This window comes from Lactuca sativa, chromosome 4, assembly GCF_002870075.4.
Source record: "Lactuca sativa cultivar Salinas chromosome 4, Lsat_Salinas_v11, whole genome shotgun sequence".
NCBI lineage: Eukaryota > Viridiplantae > Streptophyta > Magnoliopsida > Asterales > Asteraceae > Lactuca > Lactuca sativa.
Window position 1 is genome coordinate 79,610,979 of NC_056626.2, and position 18,127 is coordinate 79,629,105.

An 18,127-nucleotide genomic window follows, 5' to 3' on the forward strand; every position below is an offset into this window, starting at 1 on the left:
TCTTTTATTACAATAATTAAAAAGAATTAAAAAGAAAAGAAAAAAAGAAGATACTCTCTCTCTCTCTCTCTCTCATTCTTCAAAGCAGGCGAGCACCAGAGGTTATCCCACCTTGCGATCGATCGACACTCCCTGAAAATCCCCTTCTGGCCTCGCCTCTCATACCTCTCTCTCGAACCAACCGTCCCACCTGCTTCTTTTTCTTCTTCTGTCGAGCAAAACCCACCGACGACCTCGTCTTCTTTATTGTTGCTGCTCGTGACACCTCACCGGGACCCCCAAATGAACCTTGTTTTCGATTCCTCTTCCTGTTTTGAACCAACACCGGAGGCGTGTGGTCTGCTATCGTTCTCTTCCGACAATCGCTCGGGGATGAGAGGGACAAATCGGAGACCAAATTTGCATAGATTGGAACTCTACCCGTGTGTCTAGGGTTTTTTTTATTGGGGGCGACAGAAGGTTGGCGATGGAAGATTCTGATGCCAAAACGACTTCATTTTTGCTCGAAGCAATCCCGACGATCTTGATTCTCAAATCGCCTCTCTCTATAACCTTCTAAATCTCAAAATCGGTAATGAATCGTAAGCATTTCCAGAGATCGATAGGGCCGAAGAGAAGGAAAGGGAAGGCAATGAATCTTCTCTCTTCCTGTTCTGATAACACGGTGCGATACAGAAGGGAGAACCTGTTGAGCTGGGAGAGCTGCAACATCGGCGCATGTGGTGTGTTTGGCAGTGGAGCTCAACAGGAAGAAGGGCAGGCGCGATGGGGGTTGTTCAGCGTTTTTGTTTGCTCGACAATCACATGTTTCCTTTCATCTTTCTTCTTTTTACTTTGACTGTAAATCCATGGGGTTTAGTCAATAGATTTAGGTTAATATGAGTGTTTGTTGATTGATTCTTGATAGAAATGGATAAATGGAATGGATGAGTGATGTTAATCTTTTACAGGAAATTGATGGGTGTATGTTTGTTTTGCTTGACAGAATCGATGGGTTGTAAGTCACTAGGTTTAGGTTTGTGTTTTGGTTGCTTGAAATTGTCATAGTAAGAAGATGAAGCAATAACAAGGAGTGGTTGTAATTTTCATTTGTAGGTATACATGAAAAGAACAAGAATGCTCTTGTGTTCTTGGTTGGGAACGAATGCAGAAGGGAAGAACAAGGATATGTGTTGATTGTATTGGTTTATTAGAGAGAGAGGGGGAGGGAGGGAGAGGGAGAGAGAGAGTATTTTTTTCTTTTCTTTTATTTTTAATTTTTTTTAATTGTTGTAATAAAAGAAAATTAAAGTATTAAATAATCAGGGGCAAAATCGTCTTTATAAAAAAGTTCAAAAAAATCGGACCAAACTCGCAATAAAATGAAAGTTTGGACCTCTGGTGCTAGTCCAAACTTTTTTGGTCCAAAGTGGCAATTTTCAGCTAACCATAGGGACCATTCGTGCAGTTTTGTCTTTAAAATAAATTAAAAATATTAAAAGTTTAAATATAAAACATGTGTCAACAGATATTTTTAAAATTCATTAACAATAATAAAGTATAAATAAAATGTTAAATATAAAACGTAGATCTTAATTCCAAATTCACACACAACCTATAGATATATTCCATTGAAATAATATCACATAAAATATGTCTATCTAAATTGAGTCTATTTTTATTTCCATGGGTAATGACTATTAAGATTATGTGACTTTAAATAAAATAATATGGGATCTATTATTTGATACTCATAAATTCATTAGGCGAAAGTAATTTCGTACACCCATATTTGATAATGTTTATCATTTATCTAAAAGACTTAGACTGTTTTATAATAAATTAGTATAAGAATTATTAATTTAATGTTACTAACGATAATATATTTATTTTACTAACATATATTTATCAATATTTTAATTATAATTACGCAACACACAAAATATCACCTTGTATATATATATATATATATATATATATATATATATATATATATATATATATATATATATATATATATATATATATATATATATATATATATATATATACTTGCCGTTTATCCCGACAAACGACTGGTGCGAACAATCTTTCAGAATTTAGCTTTTGGAGACGATTATTTTTTTTACGTAAATAGTTGGATGTTTTACATTGTTGACAGATTAGAGATCTTTCAAATATTTAGAACCACTAATATGAAATAAAGATAGGTGAAGATAGTATTTGGAAATGAACATTAAGGACTATCATGTTATTTGTATAAATTTAAGAGTTTTGATTTTTATATCTGAAATAACAATGACATGTAATTTATGCCTAGGGAGTACTTGAAGGGTATATTTGACTTTCAAAAAATCTACCGAATGTAACAATGTATACAAAAATTAAATGAATATAAACACATATACAAAAATTAAACCAACAAAAACAAAATACTATTAAATTATGAAATAATGAAATAAGAATTCAAGCATTCCAATAATATTTCGCAAATAACCAAAGTGATGTACTTTCTCACATAATAAAAAATATATGAACAACCCTATGGATCAAATATTTCTTCAATACAATTATATGTTTACTTTAAAATCTCCATTTTGGGGGAACACCATAAACCTAAAATCTTTAAAAAACGAGGAATAATATGGTCGTGTTTTAAAGGAATAGAGGGTGACAATACATAATGATGAACGACAAGGTAAAATCTAAATCCAATGAGTCAAATTGGATACCGGATAAAGTGTAACTGATTAACCAAAACACCCATTTACATTTATAAGCAATATGGTTTAAAGCTCAAAAGTGGCTCCATAAAATGTACAAAATAAAAAATGTGACAAATATGATAGTAAAACATCACACGTAATAAGATCAGTAGAAAAAGACCCACTGTGTAAGTTGATCTCTTACAAGCCTTGCATCTCCATTGTGTCCTAGTAAAAGACATAATTTACCTTGTCCCCTGTTGACCTCATCTTGAAACACCACCATAACCAAAATTTCTTTTTGTTATAAAAATAAACTACTAAAAAAATTACAACTTTTGGTATAAAGTTATTGCCAACATGCCTTGATATATTCAACGAATTCTGCTTAATATTGAATCAAATTTGTCAATCATAGTCAAGGGGTTGTGATTTGTAGAGATCAGCTTGTAAGGAACAAACGAAACTGAGGATTTTTCAACTGAATTTGATATTTATATATCAACTCTACACTCATAGACATACAAATAGATACACAACCTCACACAATTGGAAACCTTCACATATACACTCATAGAAAGTCACATAGACCATATCAGAAAAAATTAATTAAGAAAATTACAAAAGGAAAATGGAAGTACGATTTCATATTAAAAAAATTGTAACTGCATTGCTATTTCTTGGTTTAAGCCTAATCAAGGGCTAAATGCAAGAAATAGCCAAGTACTTTCATTTTTTTTTTCTAATATAGAATCATACTTCAGTTTCTAGTGTATTTACATAAAGCCTTATTAACTCATTTTACTTTGAAGTACAATGCTGTAACAACGTAAATTTTTAAAACAAAATTTTCATTTTTCAACATAATAAAACTCATGTAATATTCTCAAAATCTCATGTTATCAATTTTCATCACAATAAAACATATCCAAGAATCTCAAAAACATAATCTTTTGCCAGTGCGTACAAATCATGCCGGCGCCTTCCCGCGATCCTCGGTAGTACCTGAAACACATATCACATAACCCAGTAAGCATAAATGCTAAGTGATTTCCCCAAAATACCACATACAACACATACGCCACTCAAGGCTATATCATGGTATGACCCTCCGGTCGATGTGTCTCAGTGGGACCCTCCAGTCTCGTAGCTCGTTGGATCCTCTGGTCCGGTCTCAACTCGTTGGACCCTCCGGTCCGGTCTATATAGTTGGACCCTCCTGTCAAGTCTGTACAACACGTAGCATACATATATCACAATGCACATAATCTCAAACATACATATAACACATAAGACCCTCCGGCCTACACATAGATACCACTCTAGGTAAAGTATAGTGAGAAGACTCACCTTGTAAGATGTCTAGTAACCTCTCGTGCTCGATATCGTTGATCTAGCCTCCGCCTAGCACAATGATAATAATTCAAATCAATATTCTCCTTACATCCTCATCTCTAGAGAATGGGTAGAAGACCATTCTACCCCTCCCTAACCCCTCTTATTCAGTTTGACCAAACCCTAAGGTCAACTGAAGTCAACTCCAATCAACGGTCTAATTTTGACCAGACTCGCCGAGTGAACTCGTGTGACTCAGCGAGTTCATGTGTATCCTCTGAATCCTTCTAAGGCCCCACTCGACTCGTCGAGTTAACCTCCCAACTCGACGGGTTACCATTGGTCACGAATCGTGGGGCAACCCGATCCGACTCGTCGAGTCCTCTCATGGACTCGGCGAGTTTCCTTCATGGTTATACTCATTTGACCTTCTGAGGTAAGATCTGTTTCTCTAACTTAAAGATCTGGCCTCCTAGCACCCAAGAGTCACGTAAAGGTTAAATCTTGATGTCCATACACCATACACCACACATCTAACTCTATTTGATAAAATAACCCTTATAATGGTGTCTTAAGCTCAATACTCTCATGTGACTGCATAAAGCTGGGTTATTGGGACTCTCTGGACCTCTCAAGGTCCAGATCTAATGTCTATGCCTCAAAGGGACTCCACATATTCCACAACTCAACTAAAAAGGGGGTAAAGAAACCCTAGGTTCAAGAGATCTACTATTCATACGGAAATAGGCATGGATTCATACCTCAACCACAACCTTTGATGAATTGGTAGAAGATCTGAGTCCCTCAAGTCAGCCTAGCTCGAATCCTCTCCTTCTTCCTTGCAAGAATGCACTAAAGTAATGTAATTGGCTCCCTTTCTCCCTCTCTAAGCTCTCTGGCTCGATAGGGTCTCTCAAGTGTGTGTGTGGCCTCAAATGAATGCCATAAGGACCATTAAATAGGTCACATGCCCAAAGATTTAGGGTTTCTGTCCACAGTGCTGACTCGTCGAGTTGAGTCACTGACTCGTCGAGTCCCTTCATTAATCCGAGTCGTCAATCGCGACCCTACTTGACGAGTTGAGGCGTCAACTCGTTGAGTCACTCCTCATATCTCAAAAATATATACTCAAATTACCATACCTGGAAATCCGGATGCTACACATGCTATAACTTTATTTTTATTTTTAAAACTAATGTTCATTTCTATTTTTTATTTTTATTTTATTTTTTCTTATTAAGGCATTGCACTTTGAAAGTAGAATGTTATCTCATGAGTAAAATATAAAGAACAAAAGTGAAAATTCTAAGTAGAATGTTAATTCAATGTCTTTTATCCTACACCATAACTTGGTTTATGCATTCATGTAATACATTTTTTTGTTAAATATCTTGTGATATTAACATTGAAAATTAATTTTTTTAAAAAGAAGTAAAAGTAGCATGCCTTAATTCATATAGAATAATATAAGGATAAGGTGACATCTCATAGATTGGAATACCCGTGGGTATTTTTAATTATATCATGTATTGTACACAATCTGGCTTAAGGTGTCTTTTTCATGCAATGTATCCCATACACACATAGAAGCTTGTATGTATCCTCATCACAAATGATCTGCATTTGTCAAAAATTCAACTTAAGTTACTCATATAAATGGAAGAAGGTCCTTGAATATGGTAAATAGTATACAATAGCAAATGAGAAAATTTACCTAAGCCTATACCTTAATCTTAATAAGGACCAAAAGCTCCTAAACCTTTATTTTCATTGTTGTTTTTTTTGTAGCTTTCCTCTAAACAATTATAGATAATTATTCATAGTATTAATTTTAAGTAATAAGGAATCATAACACACAAAAATTACATGCCAGTCATAAAAGAAGGATTAAAAATCTAACAGAATATACCATTCGGATTCAATCCCTTTAATTTTATCACATACATTAGAAACATAAACTTACCACAAATCAACCACTTATTAGCAACATGGATTGTATAGAGGGATCAATGGGTAGTGCTCTCTACAAAAATGTTGATGTTTCTTTCTTGTTGGGTGTTCTGATTCATCACAACTGCTACCATCGAAGGAATCATGACAACTACTAGAACTGCAACCTGTAAATCAAGCAATTATTAGATTGTTCTTCCAAAAAATGGAAATTTGATTTAATAATTGTCTATTTTTTGAAAACCTTAATCAATTAAAGACAATATAAAATGTAACTTTTTTCATACCCGATGTGCTTTAAATACATTGATCAAGACCCATGATCAGAAAAAGAATACATTTGTGTTTTCACTTAAATCAATGGAGAATGAGAGAATGCCGAGGACCTGAAAAATGTTACAATCGGCTAACACAAACACCATTTAAATTCTACTCCTAACTACTTTTATGTCACGACGGGAGTTGAACTCTCAACCCCTGAAGGGAGGAACACATTTTAAAATACTTTGATATTAGACCAAAGACTCTGTGGTATTATATATATATATATATATATATATATATATATATATATATATATATATATATATATATATATATATATATATATATATATATATATATATATGGTTCTAAATAAAATAAAATATTGATAAATCATTTATATATATTTGAATATTAAAAATATAGGGGATGAGAGGTAGTGAGAATTGATAATTTCTATTTATTATCGGGGTGAAAGAAAAAATAATGTGCCCTCATGCGAGAGTGATGTAAGAGTTGTCAAAACCAATGTTTTAAAAACCGGTTGTTTAATTGAACCGGTATAGTGACTGGTTCCCGGTTCAACCGGTTCGACCGACGGGTGAACCAGATTCTATATTTTTCATGTTTTTTCTCTATTTTCCTACACACACACACACACACACACACACACATATATATATATACATATATATATATATATATATATATATATATATATATATATAAATTATGAATTTGATTTTAAAAGTTCAATCATTAAATATACATATAAAAATAATTTTTAGATTAATTCAAATACATTAAAATAACACATAACCATAAGTTTTAATGTTTTACATCAATCCATATACGTCAAAATGAAAATAAAATATAATACCGAAACAAAGGAAAGTTATAGATGAATACAACGCATCAAAAAAATTTATAAAATTTACCACATGTTTTTATTTAGAAAAAATTAAATAGATTTGAAAAAAATCACCAAAGTTTATTATGTAAATAATTCTTTTTCATGTGGTTTTATTAGGTTTAACCGGTTCAACCGGTTTATTTTGACCGGTTCAACCGGTTTTTTCTAAAAACCGGCCGGTTCAGAAATAAATATAAAACCGGTGATAGTTGAATCGCTTCCTCTTCCGGTTCCCGGTCCAACCGGTTCGACCGGCGGTTCAAACCGGTTTTTAAAACATTGGGCAAAACATTAAACATACCCTTAAAACACGAGTATTTCAACAACTAATGTAAAGACTTTTGAAAATGTGAAACAGATGATTTAGACGAGTCGGTATGGGTCCAACGAGAAGCGACGGGGGGTGAGGTGACACCCCTCAACGCCGTTATAACACGGGGAACACCGCCCCCCCTGCTCGTTGCTTCTCGTCGAGGTCAATCTCGTTGCGATGGCGACGAGAAGAAACGAAGATAATTAAAAAAAATGACCGTTTGATTTGCAACGGTTTAAAAAAAAAGTTAATTATTAAAAAAAAAAACATTTTATCCTATAAATACTCTCATTTTATTTAAAATTTTCACACACTTTCTCTTATCCTCTCTACATACTTTCAATTATCTTCAAAAAAAATATGGATCCTTTTCGACTCGTCCGATGATTCAGATGACGATATTTTCTTTAGGATGATGTATCATTATTACACTATCGACCTGCTACAACCAGACGCAGCCCCGCTACTAACAAGACGTGCGATGTTAAACAGAAATCGCGAGGAAGGACACGAACATCTATATCACGATTACTTTATGGATAATTGTGTATACGGGGCGAAGGACTTCAAAAGAAGATTTCGTTTGAGTAGGGATGTGTTCTTACGAATCGCCAACGCCTTGGAAAGCCGGTATCATTTGTTTACTATATTTTTATACCAAATAAATAAAAATGTACTACATGTTTCTTTAATTTTACAACATATGCAATATATTTTTAAACTATAGTTAATTTATGTTTAGGTACGAATTTTTTCAATTAAGATATGATGCTAGAGGTAGACGGGGGTTTACAACGTTGCAGAAATGTGCTGCGGCCATTCGTTTGATGGCTATGGGGGAGTCACCCGACACCATGGACGACTATATGAGAATGTCCGAAAGAACCGCAAGAGAGAGTTTGTATACATTGTCAAGGGGTGTTGTTGAAACTTTTGGAGATGTGTATTTGCGTAAACCTTTGTTGCATGATTTGCAAGAATTGTATGCGGCGCATGAAGAACGTCATGGGTTTCCCGGAATGATCGGAAGCATTGATTGCTCACACTGGAAATGGAAAAATTGTCCGGTAGCATGGAAAGGGCAATACGCAAGTGGTCATCACGGATCACCTTCATTGGTGTTAGAGGCTGTCGCTTCTCAATATTTATGGATTTGGCATGCATTTTTTGGGGTTGCGGGTTCCAACAACGACGTCAATGTTCTTGATCAGTCGCCAATATTCGACGATCTTTTGAACGGAAAAGCCCCGGATGCTCCTTTCACGGTGAATAGAAACGAATACAAATATGGCTATTACCTTACAGATGGAATATAACCTCAGTATTCCACATTCGTGAAGGCATTCCGCCACCCGATTGAAGAACGAGACAATTTTTTTAAGAGAAGACAAGAAGGAGCACGTAAGGATGTGGATCGTGCTTTTGGAGTGCTGAAGGCGAAGTGGCATATAGTTGAACATGCAACACGACCATTGGATTTAGAAACTTTACGATATATCTTGTATGCATGTATCATAATGCATAACATGGTAGTAGAAGATAAAGGGAGAAATATTGCACACTATATCCCAACAGAGCCCAGACACGTTCAGTTTCAACCAGGAACAACAGATTATTTGCATCGCGTTGTTGACATTCAGGACGCAAATAAACACAGACAACTTCGAGAGGATTTGGCGGATTATATCTTCTATGGTAACAATAACGATAACGAATAGCATTGTCTTTTTTTTTTTTTTTTGAATTTAGATGTTATTTCTTTTTTGTTTTTGAATATTATGTGTAATTTAGCCTTTATGTTAATTTTAATCTTTAAAAATTTTTAATTTTTTTTAAAATTTTTAAACATTATATTTTATTTATTATTCATATTTAAAAAATATTTATATCAATTTAAAAAAATCGAAATAAATAAAAAATAATTATAAAATGAAAAAAAAAGTATAAAAAAAACGAAATAGTAAATAAAAAAAATTATTTATTTTCAAAAACTTGATGTTGCATCTTGTTGCCCATTTCACCACTTGGTGTTATAACATCACTTGTTTATATGACATGTGAGGTGGTGTTGGATCTTATTGCCCACATCCAATGCTCTTACAGATATCGTTTATTTCGATACCTTTCTAACAACTTGATTTGAATAGGCCCAATACTTAAACAGAAATTATCTAAATGCTACTGAGGCTTTTTTAATTCTCCTTAATTGTCATTATCTAAATCCTACTTTATCATATTATAGCTACATTCTGCGAATATTATTAATATTGTGAAATAGTGTTTTACTTTATGTAATCGAAACATGTTTTCAATTTCCTCTCGTAGGAAACCGAAATTGGATGTAATAGTGCATCGACATCTATCGCTATCCATTACTTGCATCACAATGATCGTTAGGCATATTATTCTATTATCATACAAAAACGCTAACTAATAACATCCTAATGATCATGTAACGTGCTCGCTCAAAGTGTCCTCAGACATCAAAAAAAAATCATAAGTCTCAGCTCCATTCCTCATATCTCTTTTTAACGTCGAGCATAAAGTCTGATCTCGACCCAACAGTTGAACCTCCCATGTCATCCATTGCATTACCCAACCGTCTCAATGGTTTCCTTCTCACTATAACTACATCGGTCCATTGTGATACATAAGTCACGAAGTTCGCCTTACCCCAAGCGAATGCTACACTCCCAACTGAAGATCGACTCAACCCCAACCTCTGTCGTCTACTGCTCATAATTTCATGCATCTCGTGGTACCTCCCGTACCCGAGTACTGACCTACACCGTTCTAAAACATCAGATGATAAACAATACCCCTCAGCATGGAACCCACCTCAGAATCCATAATCTCATCTCGCCTACCCAACGCACCACCAGAGCCAAACTCAAACTCGAGAGTTTGGTCTGACTCAGAGTTGGAACCACTCGACCCAATGAAGAACTCAACTCATGACTCATGACCCGCAACCAACGTGTATACCACTTCTCCAATTCCCTTGGGTTGCGACAACCACAACTCAAATCAGAGTATAACGTTCCCGACAAATATGGAGACCCCAATCTCGCCCCTGGTTCGACCACCAAGCTCCCAAAAACTCAATTATAAGGGCTACCCAAGCCTAAAACTCATCTGCGTCTTGCTCTGACCAGAGAGTGCTCCTCACAACATGTAACGCCCGTAGATCTGGGCTAGTCAATTTAAGGACAATAAGCATAAAAAAAATGAAAATGACTTTTTGATGGAAGATTATTTTGAAGGAATAATCTTAACTAGTTGTAGTATATGTTACAAGAATTCCGTACATATAAAAAACGCCGAAATCCGAGTTATAACGAAGAAGTTATGACATGTCGAAGTTTCGCGACAGAACCGGCACGACGCGCCGAATGACGTAAAAAGTGAATTTATGTTAGAGTGATATTTAGCCTTAGCGATCTAAACGAAAGTCTTAGAGTTCGTTAAGCCGTGAGCGTGCATAAAAAGATCGTCCAAATCTGACTCGTATGAGGAAGTTATGATTTTTCTAAGTTTCGACTTACCGGTATGCAGCCCGAATACTCGATTTGAGATCAAACGGTTTTTAGCCGAAACAATCTAAACAAGAATCGAAGATATTGTTGATAGTAGTGCAACGGTAAAAAGACAGACGAAAACGGACGTCGGATGAAGAAGTTATGAATTTATAACGGAGTTTTCTTGTCCCGGCCTATTAAAAATAAATAATAAAAATAAAGTCAAAATTAGCCGACAGAGTCTAAACGAAAGTTGTAGAGCGTAGTCTCAGCTACGCGTGGATATAAAGAATGTCGAAAACGAAGTTCGTATGAAAAATATATGAAATTTTGAAGTTTATTAAATAATTAAAATATTAAATTTAATTATAAATTTCGATATTATCCGAAGGGGGGGGGGGGGGGGGGGAGTCAGCGGCCTTATCCGGGTTACGCCCAACGTACCTAAGATTACGTCCAACGTAATCGAAGGTTCCAGCCCCTATAAAAGGAAGTCGTGGCTGCCGAGTTTCTTTGCTCATTTTCTTTCCTTCTCTCGCGTTTTTGCCTCGTTTTTCGTGCAAAAAATATCCCGAAGCACCGATATTAATCCCGAGCCCCGAAGCAAGTCCCGAAGCCCCGAAGATCCCGAGGAGTAAAATTCCCGAGCCGAAGCTCTGCCCGCAAGGAGCCCGGTTTTTGTGAAGATCTTCCAGATCTACCGAAGAATACTACTTCTACAAGCCGTAGTGTTGTGACTGCTGTCCGATCATCTTCTGATCAAGTGAGTGTGTGGTTACTTTCTTCTAACACATAAATATGAGGTATTTGCTCAAAATACATGCTATGTGTCTATGTACTGCAGTTTATTTGAGATAAGAGTGGAATGGATGTTTTATATGGTTTTTAAATGAGTTAAATTGTATATGTATTTTATATCTACTAATATATTTGGTAGCACATGGGTAGATGAGATAGTTGGTATGAGATAAAATGATGAGGTATGTAAAATGATTAAAGAATAATATTGGTAGACGCACCAATTAGAGAATGTAATAATACTAGCAGATGCGCTTAAGAATAATATTGGTAGATGAACGAAATATAGAATATCATAATACTAGCAGATGCGCTTATGGGATAAACCTGGCAGACGCGCTTATAGGATAATGTCGGCAGATGCGCCTAAAAGAGAATGTCATAAACCTGGCAGTCGCGCCTCATAGTGTATGACATAATCCTTGCAGAGGCGCTTAAAGGATGATGCATGTTGGTAGATGCGCCTTATGTAGCAATAGATTTTGTGCCAATTCCTTAGGTCAATCCTTAGGAATGAATGGATGACAGGTAGTTGAATTCTTAGGGTAAAATCCTAAGAAATAAAGAAGATAATGGGGATGGGTAATTGGGTTGATTGCTTGATGGTTGAATATAATAATTATATTATTGTGGGTTGAAAACCCTATATGCTCACCAGGCTCCCAAGCCTGACCCACTCAGTTTTCTTTGCATTACAGGTAATGGCATAAGAGTATAAGTTGGTGGGCTTGACGAGAGATTTTGGATTATATATCGGTAGTTATAAATGACTGTTGTAAGGTCTATTTTTGTTGTTTATGCTTTTGGTCTGTATCAGAACATGACATCCCGAGATTTTGTTATTTAATGAAAATACATTTCTCTAAAGAAATGCTTTGATAAATTCTTATCATATTTTGTTTTGGGAACAAATTCCACAACTGTTTTCTTTAAAAGATTACACTGATTTTAAAAACAAGCATAAACAAATCGGTCTTTTCTGGCCGTGAAATTGGGGATGTCACACAACGCCCTCTTGGTGGCTAGTGAGTACTAAGGCTCCCCGCAACATCATATTAACCTCTCACTGACTAGTGAGTACTACGGCTCCCCGCAGCATCACAATAATCTCTCACTGACTAGTGAGTACTACGACTCCCCACAACATCACAACAACCTCTCACCGACTAGTGAGTACTACGACTCCCCGCAGCATCACAACAACCTCTCACTGACTAGCTGGTGAATACTATGGCTCCCCGCAGCATCATGTGACAATCGTCAATTTCTGGTCAAGTCAAAGTCAAATAAAGTCAACAAGTCAAACCGATCAACTCCGTTAACCCTTGTATATTAGGGTTTTCCTTATGTTTAAAGTTATACAACCCGCTAATTCAATAAGAAGTTATCACTTGGAAAGTTCATACGTTCGGAAATTCAAACCCCTAATTGGGGTAAGTGATGTAGCAAAACGATAAAACACTATTGCATACCCTTAGGGGGTGTGTAAGATCCTTAAACATGGCTTAGGTTTACAAACCTTGCATTTCGAAGTTAAACACTCACGAAGGCCATAAACTAAGTCCCTCTCAATCTATCTTGCTCTATCTCTCTCTCTATCTTAAATCTATCCCAAATCTCTCCAAACATGTGAAATCTCTCCAAGTATGTGAAATCTCTCCCAAATCTCTCTCAAAATCTCTCTTAACTTTTTATAGTCATCCGGGTCATCCCGACCCTTAACTTGGTCAAAAATCACTCAAAACGGGAAGAAATCACGAAAAACAGCCTCTTAGAGACGAACCCTCTTACGAGCCGAACTCCCCTGAACTGAAGCTACCTCCTGAGCCAAAGCCGAACCTGTCAGAGCCGAAGCCAAGCCTGAAGCCGAACCGTCAGAAGTGAACCTGTTAGAGGACCGAGCCTCGCAACCTCGGTCCTGAACCTCTCACCATCAGTCATTTCTCCCTTAACTTCGGCAGACGTTCGGTTCTCATCCCTTAGGAGCCGAACCTCGCCAGTTTGCTCCTAAGTGTCCGATTTTCGACTACTTTCGCCTGTTAACCCCGTTTTTGATGTGCAATTTTCACCAAAAATCATATTTTAACATATAAGACCCTAAATATTCATAATTTAAACACATTTTTAGGGAAATCTTTATTTAAGAATAAAAATATAGTGGGTAAGATAATTAGGTGAAGTGTTGACTTTGTCTTAGTGTATGACACATGTTACCTCCCATACATACCCCATGACCATCCCTAGTCACTATTCCACCATACCTTGTCATTCCATCGTCCTTTTCCCACCATTTTTCCAGCCAGACTCTTGAACAAAAGCTGGAAATCCTCATCTCTACTCCCATTTCACTCCTTCTCCACCAAAGAGCAAAAATCCATTTTCTCTCACTTTCTCCCACTAATCTCGAGATTCAAGGGCAATTTCCAAGTTCTTCATCTACTTTTGGTAAGTAATATTATCCTTCATATGGTTGTTCCAAATCTTTCTACTCAAATCATAGGTTTCTTACAGAAATATCATCATACTTGTTGCTAGATCTTCAAATCTTCAAGCATCTCCCAAGTGTTCTTGACTTGGAAACTTCTTCTACTCATCATCCATCTTCTGAAATCACTCAAGGTGAGTTCATACCCCCTATCTTTTCATGTTTTCCTTATGTTTTAGGGGGGGGGGGGGAATACAAGTTAAAACACCAAGAACATAACTAAACTCATCCAACAGCTTTCATCAGAAAAGTTTAACTCCATTCACGGACTGTTTTGGTCAACTTAAACATTTTAGTTTTTAAAACTGTATTCGATGCAAATAGTTCATGTTTATGCCTTTAAAATGACTACTTGCACATGTCCATACGATTTTTCTACAATTTATGACGATTTTTATAAAACTGCCTATCACTGTAGCTACGAATTCGGACCAGTCTGTGAATATGGAAATTTTCACACAAGTTAGAGACATATAAAAATCATAATAAAATTTATGAAAAAACTAGACAGATTTTGTAAGCTTTTAGATTTTACGGATTCAGTTTTCGACTTCGTATGATTTTTCTGTGATTTTTCCAAAACAGTGCAAAAATGTTAAAAACAAGTTAACAGCTTACAACTTTCATCACACTTTGTAACATGTTGAGCAAAGTGTTAATCTTTGATGATTTCATATTTTACCTGTGTTTTCCATTGTGGTATAATTATATTTTGTAAGAGTCCTTTTTCATTACATATAATACAAGATAAGGCATGATAAACATAATTATGTTTTTGCTATACATTCTACTCACATAAAATCGAGTTCATTTGCATAACAAACGTTTTGGATAAACTATAATAGGTATAGTTTATGTTTCATATACATTAAAAATAGTTATGTTAAACTATAATAGGTATAGTTTATGTTACAATTACATTTAAAACTCATTACCAAAGGTTTTCAGTTCATATAGACGGAGTGTGAACACAAAGTACCGCGTTTATACAAAAAGGGGTTTTCAGTTCAGTTCACGTAAATTTGTTATTGAATAAATTTGTGAGACATTCGCTTCGTGTTACATCCAAGGTAACGACATAAAAAGTCCTGTAAATTGTAACCATAGTCTCTTGTAGGGAGAACGTGATAGTTGTGTATAGATCTATATTGGGTCTGACCAACCCACACCCGAGTTGCGTGCAACAGCTAGACCGACAGGTCTGGGGTGACAAATGTCATTTAACTTGCAACGCCTGAAGAACGTTGTATTACGAGGCCGACTGGGTCATAGTATGGTTATAATAACTTACATGGGGTATTAACAAAACATAAGATTTACGGGTTTTACTTTTAAATTTAACGAGTTTCGGTCGATTTAAACTTGCATAAATTTAACGAGTTTCGGTCTATTTATAAGGGAAATTTTGGATTTTTCTTGAACAAACATCACTTTTACAAAGAAAAGGTTTTTAGCATCACATTCAAAACCTTATGAACTCACCAACTTAATTGTTGACACTTTTTCGAAACTACTTGTATTATCAGGAAATCAGTGGATCAGATAAACAACAGCTTTTGAAGATGGGACACTCAGACGTGAAACATTTCATTTTGTCATCATAATGTAATTGATTTTAGAATATGTGAACACATACTACAATCTAACTTTTCTATTATATTTATAATGGTTGTATTTACTTTGAAACTATTATAACCGTTGTTATGATACTACACATGAAGTCCACCACCCCCGGACGTTTCCGCCATCCTTCGTTTGGGGGTGTGATAGATTGGTATCAGAGCAATGTTTATAGTGAACTACGTATATCGAATCACATAAGATTTACAAACTATAAACGCATTTGTGACTAAAAGTTTCTTATTAAACAATTTTAAATGACTATACTTTTGGGAAATAAACAGTTTCTTGTTAAAAGTATAAGTACATGCATACATGCTCGCATAGTGTCATAACTAGGAAGAATACAAAAGTAAAACGAGGAGTTGGACACTATGAGTAGACCTTGGGATATGTAATCAGACTTGGGATGGATATAGGCTGATCAACTATATTTATCCGAGGTGTGACTAATGTATGCCGAAGTATGGTCGTAGTGAGCAACAAGCCTAAAAACTTCCCATACAAGAAAGTTACTAAGGACCAAACATAACATTTAAAATACTATAGGAGTATTTTGTAATATCATAACTTATGCGAAAACTAAACAGATCCTTAATAATAGGTCTATAGCCACTAAGTGGATACTCTAAAATAATCTATAACTTAGAGATCATAGACTTAGAATCTGTGGTCATTGCCTTACCTCTTTTTCCTTGTTTGGATGTGGACCTAGGGTAGGATCACTTATTCGAAGATCTATCATATTTTGTTATATATAATTAGTATGCACTATGTCATGGTAGTAGTAACTAATGAGGATCAAACCCCTATAAGTATTTCTACGAATACGACTAATATATGCTTCCTACCCCTCCTATTCTCGCACGTATATCATGGAAAGATTCTACTTACTAGGAGACCCTTACTTACCCAACCAGGGAAATGGTGGATGGTTAGGAGAAGAACCTGGCGAAGACCCGGCAGATCGCGAACACCAGGGATCAAAATAGGGAGACTGCGAATCAAGTCCGGGAACTGCGTGCTACTACAGACGCTACCATCTCACAAACTCGAAACTTGGGAGGAAACTACTATTTCAGAGACCAACTTCATAAGGACTTTATTGCCACTCGGGCGAAGGCAAGAGAGCGTCAGGATATGCACCTGACACTCGAAGAGAGAATGGTTGCAGACAAGCGTCGATTGGTAGAACTGCAAGGTGCATCGACTTTGTCTCAGGCATCACATGGGACAGATCATTGTAAGTAGAGTTCATACTGCTCACAAGACCTTGTAGATTAGGTTCAGGAGTATGCAAGGGTGCTACTCTATTCTATATGTAAGCTCAACCTTGCGATTTAAGTGGTCATACTAATCGGGGGATTTATTTGCTGTCGAAACTTTTCCTTACAACGATGTGGTGTAGACCTGCATCGAGGTCAAAATTTTCTCTGAAACCAAAAATTACTAGAATCACATTAACAAAAAGGGGCTTACGGCAGGCCTATTAGAATTGAAGGTCTATTAAGTCTTACTCATACAACTAAGCATACATCAAGTGGTTGTAAGAAGGACATAGCTTGGATCACATTACAAGGTTTCACTTGGATACAAAACTACTAAAATACATGGGTTTATTATGAACTCTCAGTAGAAATTGCTTTCAGAACACCATAAAAATCGAAAAACAATACACTTATAACTAAGATAAACTTAAATTGATAACTCACGATGCATAACCCTTCTAATGACTCATTATCGTTTCACCTTTAAACCTTTTAGTTGAAAGGTGCCTTTTCGTAGGCATATAGGGTGCGATCATACCAGTACTAATGCACCAGATTCCACCAGAACTCCTCAGCTAAGTGTATTTGGAAAAACATAATCCTAGGACGGGGAAAAACTTAACGTCCGTACAAAGCCTACTTCTACCCACTATCATAACTCCGTCTCATGAACGTTAGCAGAAACATCGAGAATAGTTCAGTAAAGTGCGAAATTTATATATGTGTATATAAATGGTAAGGATATAACTAGAGGTAATCATCCCCACTCACGAAATCGTTTCTCCCCATGCAACAGGGTTATGTATTCACAAGAAGGTAACCAGCCAACAAGCAAGGCAACAATCCTGCAGGTAGACTCTGCTACTTTTCAAGATGTGGTCACGGCAGCCGTGACAGTCGTCATGGCGCAACTCAATGCTAACAACGCCCGCAGAGGTGAAGGAGGTGTCGGCAATACTAACCACAGTAATATTCAAGG

The 18,127-nt window shown here is 35.9% G+C and overlaps 1 protein-coding gene across 1 annotated transcript; it reads left to right on the forward strand.

Annotated features, from left to right (window-relative positions):
- The first annotated feature begins 7,940 nt into the window (after positions 1 to 7,940).
- LOC111885257 (uncharacterized) lies at positions 7,941 to 9,177 on the forward strand. The gene is made up of 3 exons (XM_023881528.2): positions 7,941 to 8,089; positions 8,202 to 8,724; positions 8,782 to 9,177. The coding sequence occupies exons 1-3, from the start codon at positions 7,941 to 7,943 to the stop codon at positions 9,175 to 9,177; spliced, it is 1,068 nt and encodes a 355-aa protein (XP_023737296.2).
- The last annotated feature ends 8,950 nt before the right edge of the window (positions 9,178 to 18,127 follow it).

Bases quoted from the DNA above. Each gene is read 5' to 3' on its own strand.
- LOC111885257 (XM_023881528.2), top strand. From the start codon at position 7,941: ATGTTAAACAGAAATCGCGAGGAAGGACACGAACATCTATATCACGAT. The intron at 8,090-8,201 runs GTATCATTTGTT...ATTTATGTTTAG, and splicing joins GCCAACGCCTTGGAAAGCCG to GTACGAATTTTTTCAATTAA. The intron at 8,725-8,781 runs GTGAATAGAAAC...ATATAACCTCAG, and splicing joins CCCCGGATGCTCCTTTCACG to TATTCCACATTCGTGAAGGC.